Raw genomic sequence first — 9,081 nt, forward strand, 5'->3', positions numbered from 1 at the left:
GTGAGCTCTCCCCTGGCCCCCACCGCACCCTGCTCAGTCCCCCCCATCCTGCATACACACACCCCTGGGCTCATTCCAGGCCTGATGCTGCACCAGAGGCTGCCGCTGGCTGCAGCAAAGGCACCAGATCCACTCACTGGGGCTGTGATGCGCTGTGACCCTCAACTGCTGCCCCAGCGCGTGGGGCCAGGATCTCCCCTGCCTCGGTGTTTGGATTGGGAATAAACCCCTAGGTTTGCAGGGAAGTGCCGGGGAGATGGGTGGGGCCCTCGCTGTCCCCAGCACACAGAATCCAGGCTGGTAGTGCTCCCAAGCCTGGGAAGGGGCCTCGTGTGTGGTCCACATACAGCACAGTGCGCTCTGTCCCCTATGGGCCCTGGGGAGCAGGGAATAGCCCCAGCGCAGGGCACCCCGGCCACGCCCCCAATCTGCCCCCTCCCTCATGGCTGGGAGCAGAGCCTGTTCCACCCCACACTGACAGGGAGCCCCCTGGATGGGAGGGTATTTCCCAAGGGGGCCATTATGCCCCCTTAGGCAGCCAGGGCGGCCTGACCGGAGAAGGGGCCGGGGCGTTCCAGGCCCTTGTTTGCGACGTTCAGCCGGTAGTTAGAGCTTGTATCAAGTCCTAGCCGGCTGTTCCCATGGAAACCACCCTTTACACCCCCGTTTGGGGGGCGCAGAGCACCGGGCCCGTCGAACTGGGAGAACTCAGGAGCCCATTGGTTCAAACGCTTCCCCTGGCAGAGACCTCGCTCAGCCGTTCCTGCGCCCAGCCCCCGGCCGCGTGGGATAACCCCAGCCAGTGTCCTGGGGCGGGTCTAGGCACCAGAAGAAATCAGCGCTGCAGGTATCTCAGCCAGCGTCCTGGGGATTGTCCGGGGATAGCTGGTATCAGGAGCCGTGGGGAGAATCCCTAGGGCTTGCCCCCGGGGGGAATTGATGGCGATCGCTGTTCTCTTTGGAAGCGCACTGATTATTCCAGACCAGAGTGTCTGGATGGGGAGCGATTCCACAGGAGCTGTTCCCGTCAATTTCCCCATGTACAGTAACTCCTCACTTAAAGTCGTCCCGGTTAAAATTGTTTCGTTGTTACATTGCTGATTGATTAGAGAACATGCTCATTTAAATGTGCGCAATGCTCCCTTAGAACATTGGTTGGCAGCCACCTGCTTTGTCCAGAAGAAGCAGCCTGTGGGAGCTGGCTGGTGGGGGCTTGGAACCAGGATCGATCGGCAGCCCCCCTATCAGCTCCCCACTCCCCTAAGTTCCCTGTGTGGCAGCCGCCCAGCAGGCTATGTGTGATGTCCCCCTCCCCCCGCTTTCCTCTCTCAGACATTGACGAGTGCCGCAAGACCCCAAATATCTGCGCCCCGAAGGCCACGTGTATCAACAGCAATGGGAGCTACCGGTGTGAGTGCCGGGCCGGCTACATCCCCTCCAACAGGAACACGACCCTGTGCGAAGGTGGGTCCTGCCGCTGGGGGCATGGAGGGGACACCTGGGGGGCTGAGCAGGGTCTGGGGTTACACAGGCAAAGGTCTTGCCTGAGGGGGCAGTGAGCTGGGAACTGGTCTGGGATGATGCACCAGTCCATCTGCCCCCAGTGGCCGTGGTCCCTCTGGGTCTCAGCCCGGAGGGTGGGGGGGTCAGACTCCTGGCCCTCACCTCCCCCCAGCCTAGCCTGTCCGTCCACTGGGGTGTTTCTGGTTGTCTCAGAGCCACGGCCACCAGCGTGCCCAGGTCTGGCTCTGGGAGCGGAGCAGGGGCCAGGCCGGGGAGTGGGTGAGCAGGGCTGCCAGGGGCCGGGCATCTCTCCCCAGCAGTGCCTGTATTCCTGCTGCACGGCTGGATTCTCTGCCCTGGGAAGATGTCAGCAGGGGGCGCAGTCTGTGTCTAGTGGCCACTAGAGGCCACTGTGGGGCCAGCCCGGGGCTCCCTGCTTGATTCTCCCTTCCGCCCCCACCCCCCCCGCCACAACACACACCAAAACCACACACAGCTGGGGGAGAGGGTTGAGGGGTGATAAGGCTGGAATGATTCCACAGCCTCCGTCCCACCCCAGTGCAGCTCAGTCTCCCTAGGACGGGGAGGGGGGACGGTTCCTTTCACAGAGACCGGCTTGTGGGCAGAAGATGGGGACAAGGGGCTGTGCACATGTGGGGGCTGAGTGTGTGTGTGTGGGGGGGGTTAACTGCTCCCCCTGCTGGGAGAGGATCTATTACACCCATATCACTGACGTGGGCTGGGTATATCCCTGCTGGGGGAAAGTGGGGGGGACTGCTGTTACCCCTGCTGGGGGGAATGAGTCCTGCTCTGTGTGCCTGGCTCTGGTGCATGCACCTACCCAGCCAGACCCTGCATTTCCCCCCCACCGCCCCACCTCTGACTCCTCCTCCCTTTCCATCCCCAGAGCTCACCTGCCCCCCGCTGCTGGATGATGACAACTCTACTGAAACCAAGGTGAGCGGGGCACAGACCCTGGGCAGGGGATAGACCCCAATTCCCCTTTAGTGCCACGTTGCTTTTCACTGATCTCGCCCCACGAGGATTCTGGGGCCAAACTCGCCCCTGGGCAAAGAGCCAGTGACCAGTCCCTGGAGCCCCTGCAGTCCAGCCAGGGCCTAGGCCTTTGCCCCGGGGTGATTCTCACCCTCCAGGATCAGCAGCGTCAGGCTGCTGCAACACGCTTCAGCTTGCAACCGCCGTCCCCCACCATCCCTTGCAAACGCCGTGCACCTCCTAGGGGCCAGACGGGGCATTGCCCGCGCTCCCTCTGGCGCTCGGCTTCTGAGCCGAGGGAGCCTCTCGGGACGGGGGGAGGTGGGCTGCGATTCTGTGATCTCTTTTCCTGAGCCAGGCCTGGGCCTTGTTTTGCAGAACTTCCTGGGCAGCTTCCAGGCACAGGTGGGACGTCTCTGCAAGGCGGCGCTGGAGGAGCTGAAGCAGATGAACTCTCAGAACGCCAAAGAGAAGCTGCAGGTGCCAAGCCAAAATTCGGGGCCTTGCTGGGTTTGTTCCCGTTAGGGGGAGGAATCGTTGCTCCTACTCAGATCTAGTCTCAGGGTGATCTATAGGGATGCAGCGCCTGGAACAGGAGAGAAATAAACAGCAGCACTGCCCAGAAATTCCCACGCCTGCCTCTCCAGGGGGCTCTGTGCCCAAGAAGCTGCTCTCCTAGGTTCCTAGGCTAGACAGGACCATTGTGATCATCTAGTCTGACCTCCCAGGCAGTGATGTCAATAGCAGGAGAACTTGTCTTTCCTTTCAGGGGGATTGTGGGAAGGCAGTGGAGGACTAGCAATCTAGGAATGGGGGGTGCGGCAGGGGCTCAGGCACTGTGACACCAACACCCCCCACGTTTGCTTGGCCAGGGCTTCTTGGACATTCTGGAGAAGCAGATAAATCTGGTCGGGCAGCAGAGCGAGAGCGTGGAGCGGAGACACTGGATCGCGACGGAGCTGATGGCCACAGTGGAGAAGCTGCTGAGAATGCTGGCCATGACCCTGCCTGACAGCACGATCAGCATCGCATCCACCAACGGCACAGGTCAGCACCTGCCCACGCGGTCCCAGTATTTCCAGTTGGGCTTTTATCACCTGCAGCCTATGCTCCCGTCCCACTCCACACAGTGACCCCTGCTGGGAGACAGGAGCTCTCCCCCCGACAGACGGTGCTTCTGCCCTGCTCCCCACAGTGCCCCCTGCTGGGTGAGGCTGGGACTGGAATAGCTGGGAACTTTTCCCACAGCCAGGAAAGCACCTTGCCTGGCTACAGGTTTCCTCTCCATGTCTCTGTTGTGAGCCCTGGCCGGCATTGTGGTTGCAGAGCTGGGGCTGGTGGTCAGGCAGGCTGGGAACCAGAGCCAGGAGACCGTGACGCTGCAGCAGAGCAAGACGCAGATGGAATTAAACTGGACCACAGCCCCAGGGCAGGAAAATGAAGGTATGTGGTCATCGCCTGTCCTGGGGTGTGTATAGCGATGGGCATCGGCAGGGCATTGGGAGCAGCAGCACAACACCCCCTAGCGCAAGGCTGGGGTGTGTATAGCAATGGGCACTGCCAGGGCATTGGGGGTAGCACCCCAGCAGCACAGCACCCCTGGGACCAGTCTGCCCCAGAGCCCCTCCTGCCCCCATTTCATCCGTCTCCTCTGTCTCTTGCAGGCTTCACACTGGCTGGGCTGCTGACATACCAGGGGATGAGCCCCATCGTGGATGGTGCTGGGCTGGTGGAGGTGCCCAAGTCGGATGAGATTGGCCAGACGGGGAAGCGGGCGCAGGAGCCCGGGGCGGCCCAGCTACCGTGTGCTGTCTCCGGTGGTGTCGGCCTTCATCAGTGACCCGGGCACTCGGGCACTCAACCTCTCCGTCAGCATCCGCTTCAGCCACCCAGTGCCGGTGAGCCCCTGGGCTGGGCATGGGGGGAGGAGAGCCTGGGGCGCTGGGAGGGAGAGCTGGGCCCATCTCTAGTAACACCCCCTACCCGGGTCAGCTGGTAAATCCGCCTCCCACCCCGGGACAAACTGATTCTCTGTGCCCCCAGCGCAGCCCCTCGTACCCCCCAGACCTGCCCTCTCAGGGCCTGGGGAGACCTGCCCCCTGTGCGGCCCCAGCCAGCCCTCCACCCTGCTCCTGCCCCCCCATGCACCAAGCGTCTCTCTGTCCCCAGGAGAACAAGACCGACATGCGCCTCCTCTGCGCCTACTGGGAGCCTGACAGCAGGCGCTGGGCCACCCACGGCTGCACCCTGCAGAAGTTGAACGCCACCATCACCCGCTGCCAGTGCAACCACCTGGCCAGCTTCGCCGTGCTCATGGCCTTCTACGAGCTGGAGGTAGGTGCGGCCCTCGCTGGGGCCTCAGGGCTGGTCTGGTTCTGCTCTTCCCTTTAATCCTCCCCAGCGGAGCAGGAGTCACTCCAGATTCCTCCCGGAGTAAACCCATTCCCCACCGGCAGGCGGGGCCCTGGATCTGATATGGGTCTGGACCCTGAGCTCTGCACTCAGCCGTGGGCAAAGCTCTCCCTGGAGAGACTTGGGGCTTTGCTGGGGAAAAGGCTGAGTCGGAACCCAGGGGGCTGGGCTGGGGTCACTGGTGATTCTCCCTTTGCTGTGTTACAGGAGAGTTACCCACTGACCATCATCACCTACGTGGGACTGTCCCTCTCCCTGCTGTGCCTCTTCCTCGCCATCCTCACCTTCCTCCTGTGCCGCTCCATCCGCAACGTCAGCACCTCCCTCCATCTGCAGCTCTGCCTCTGCCTCTTCATGGCCGACCTGCTCTTCCTCACCCCAGTGACACGCACTGGCAGTCAGGTACGGCCTGATTCTCCCCTGCTCTGTTTCTCCACTCGCAGCAGGGCTGGGGTGTGTGGTTTGAACCCCTTTGTGCTCCCTGGATTCTGGGCTGTGCAGGACACGGGAGATTCCCGGGGAGATGTTTCAACCCCATTAGGCCCCTTCACACTGGACACAGTTGTCTGAGTGTCCCCAACCCCTGGAGTTCAGCCAGTTCTATCCGTATGTCACAGTGTCCGTTTGCATCAATTCCTCTAACTACATGACTTCCCCGTGGTCACCCAGGGACTCTGTGGCAGGGCTGGGAACAGAACCTGGATCCCCTGAGCCCTACTCCCCTGCTCTAACCACTAATCTCTGCTCCCTTCCTGCATCAGCAATGTGCACCCGCAGGACCCTCCATAGACCGAGGAACCTGCCTTCCCTGGGTCACGGAGCGCTATAACTGGAGAGCTGTGCTAACAAGAATCCCGGTGTGACCCCCCCCGGCAGGTCTCCCCGATACTCAGCATTTCCCTTCCCCACTGCAGTGTCCCTGGGCTCTCTGTCTCCTCTAGGTGGCGTGTGCTGTCATTGCTGGCCTCCTACACTTCCTCTTCCTGGCCTGCTTCTCCTGGATGTTCCTGGAGGGGCTGCACCTCTTCCTCACCGTCAGGAACCTGAAGGTCATGAATTACACCAGCGCCAGCCGGTTCAAGAAGAGATTCATGTACCCGTTCGGCTACGGATTCCTAGCCCTGGTGGTGGCTATTTCTGCAGCGGTGAATCCTGACGGCTACGGAACGTCCAAACAGTACGTGCAGCGCCCATCCCGAAGGGGAGCTGGGATGTGGCTTCCATGCGCTTCTCCGGCTCACCCCAGGTCTGACTTGAACCAAGATTTTCCTGCTCACCCTGCCTGGGAGCTGAATGTCCCCCTGGGACCCTTCCCATCCCCAGGGACACTAAGCTGCCCCGAGCGCTGTAGTTGAGTTGCCCACTTGTCAGATATCTACACTCCTCACCCCACTGATGATGTGGAAGATCAAGCCAGAAAGATCCCAGCTTCACTCCCAGCTCCCAGGCTGGGTATGTGGGGCTGGTGGGTAGGAAACAAATGCACCTTCTTCCTGTGTGCAAATCCCTGAGGATCCCCCCTGTAAAGTGAGCGACTCCACTAAAACAGGGCGTGGTGTGTTCTAGACACCCCAGGCTAGATCCTCAGCTGGTGTAAATCAGGGCAGCTCCACTTCCTTCAGTGCAGCGAGGCCAATGTCCATCCGCTGCATGTCTGGCCCTCCAGCAATACTGCGCCCATCCACCAGAAAGGGTCATTGAGGAGGTGGAAGAGGAAGTGGTGGCTGAAAGCAGGAGATGCTGAGGTACATGGGGAGGGCTCTTCACCTGCTACTCGCAATAGAGTCGGCCATGTCACAGGCAGGCTGAGATCCATCTCGCTTTTGAGAGCCAGCTGCCCTGTGACACCCCCTCTCTGCCCCCGGGGCTGAAAAAGGGCAGTAATCCCATTAACGTCACCTTCTTCTTCCTCCCTCCCGCTAGCTGCTGGCTAAGCCCGGAGAGAGGCTTTCGTTGGAGCTTCCTGGGTCCAGTCTGTGCCATAATCCTGGTGGGTACCTCCCAGAACCACAGGGCCCCATTCTCCTCTCACCTCTGCCACCCCATTGATTTCAGTGAAGCAGGGAGGAGAACATGGCCCATAAACACAATGAAAGACCCAGTTAGGTCCCACCTGGCTCATCTGCTGTGGTCAGTCCCAGGATGAGTCCCTGTGCTGTATCCCCAGGCCTACAGCCTTTACTCGGGCACAGCTCCCATGGACGTCAGTAGGAGTTTTGCCAAGTGAAGACAGAAGAGTTTGGTCTAGTCTAGTTAATGACCCAAGGAACGAGGAAGGGAGAGGGTTGCACTCTGCAGTGGTATTTGTAGGGAGGGAAACAAATGTCCCTAAATATTCCTCCGTACCCCTGGGAAAGTTGGGGGGAGGGGCGGGGGCAGGGAATTTGTTACAGCCTGAAGGTGGCAGGAAGTATTCTAGAGGCAGAATCTGGAATCTCTGAGCCAGATCCTGCTCTCAGTTACACCAGTGTAAACCCAAAATAACTCCTGACTCCACTGGAGAGGCTCCATATTTAACTCTGAGCAGCATCTGGCCTCTGTGATCCCATTGATCCATCTCAGCCCTGGCTGTGCTGTCAGCTCCACGCATGGGGAGGGACCGAGAGCTGCCAGGGGATATTACAGGAGAGGGGATGATTCCCACCGGAAATGAGCAGTCCCCAGTTCTGCAGTGTTCGGATCGGTCTCCTGGGATCGTTCTCTGCCTCAGCTGGAGTCACCGGCCCCGGATGGGATGTTTTACAGGAAATATTTCCCACTCATCCCACAGATAAATATAACGTTCTTTGCCCTGACCCTGTGGATCCTGAAAAACAGTCTCTCCTCCCTCAATGCAGATGTGTCCACCCTCAGAGACCACAGGTGAGAAGGCAACAAAACAATCCTGGAGGGTCAGATGCCTTGGTTTGGAGGGTCCTTGGCACTGGGAGGGTGTGAGGGATTGCAGGAGGGGAACAACATATCTAGGGTCCATGGGAACAAATTCCCAGTGTGTTTACATTGACAGTAACCCTGTCCCACATAGGAAAGCAGGGGCCGATAGCGCCTCCCCACTCTGCCCAGATCCTCCTGACCCAGTCGCTCTCCATAGGGTTATTGTAACGGGATCTCTCCATCTGCCTTTATCCAGGTTACTGACCTTTAAAGCCATTGCCCAGCTCTTCATTCTGGGGTGCACATGGAGCCTTGGTCTCCTCCAAATCGGCCCAGCAACCACAGTCATGGCGTATTTTTTCACCATCGTCAACAGCCTGCAGGGAGCCTTCATCTTCCTGGTGCACTGTCTCCTCAATCGCCAGGTAAAGCCCACGGCCCATCAGTGCCCACAAGCACCTTCACCAACCTCGCGGTGGCCATGTCTGATCTTCTCAGCATTAGTTACATAGTGCAGTGACCATGTCCCTCACTCTCCAGGTGAGAGAGGAGTACAGGAGATGGATCAAGGGATTCCGAACGTCCAGCACAAAATCTCAGACATCCGATCTATCCATGTCTGCTGTCCCCACCACCAGCACCAAGACGGTAAGAGGTCCTCTGCTGTGTTCCAGTACCAGCCTGTGACACAGTCATTTCTAGCTGGGTCTCATCACTGCTGTAAAGGTGATTTGCCCCCGAATGATGCAGGATTGGTTATGAGCCAGCTGGGAACGTCACTGCAAGTGTTAGTGAGAGTCGGTCACTATCCAGCAGTATCCTAGATGTCTTAGGCACCAGAACAGAATGCCCTGTCCTGGCACCTCTGCGTTCCCTTCCCTTGGCTCTCCTGGGAGCTCCAGGGGTCACTCACTGTGGGCTACGCAGGCATTGGCTCTTGCAGTGTAATGATCTGAATAGATCAGATTGTTCCCTGGGATTGACTCCTTCTCAGTGCAGACGGATCATCCCCAAAGAGCAGTCAGCACCGTGAAGAATTTCCCTTGGCTCCATTATGCCTATGGGTCAAGATCCAGGGGCTGTGTGTGTCGCCTTCCAGACACAACCCACCAGTTTGTGCATTACACTCTCAGTGGCCTTGGAACCTATTGTCATTTTTCTGCTTTTCTTGCCAGGTGTAACCTGTCTGCCAGGAGGAGTTGGCAGCAACCAGGGCCGGGTTCAGTACTTAGGGGGTTCCAATACAAATTAGAACTGGCTGGAGCCCCCTGTGATGTTGCACTCCATATGCTTTAT

At 59.2% G+C, this 9,081-nt stretch overlaps 1 protein-coding gene across 1 annotated transcript; it reads left to right on the plus strand.

Moving 5' to 3' along the window:
* The first annotated feature begins 4,188 nt into the window (after positions 1-4,188).
* Positions 4,189-8,675, plus strand: LOC101952929 (adhesion G protein-coupled receptor E2-like). The gene is made up of 8 exons (XM_042846174.2): positions 4,189-4,397; positions 4,669-4,833; positions 5,119-5,313; positions 5,853-6,088; positions 6,835-6,901; positions 7,682-7,773; positions 8,042-8,210; positions 8,326-8,675. The coding sequence occupies exons 1-8, from the start codon at positions 4,215-4,217 to the stop codon at positions 8,470-8,472; spliced, it is 1,254 nt and encodes a 417-aa protein (XP_042702108.2). The 5' UTR covers positions 4,189-4,214; the 3' UTR covers positions 8,473-8,675.
* Positions 8,676-9,081: the final 406 nt, after the last annotated feature.

This window comes from Chrysemys picta, chromosome 4 (genome assembly GCF_011386835.1).
Source record: "Chrysemys picta bellii isolate R12L10 chromosome 4, ASM1138683v2, whole genome shotgun sequence".
NCBI lineage: Eukaryota > Metazoa > Chordata > Testudines > Emydidae > Chrysemys > Chrysemys picta.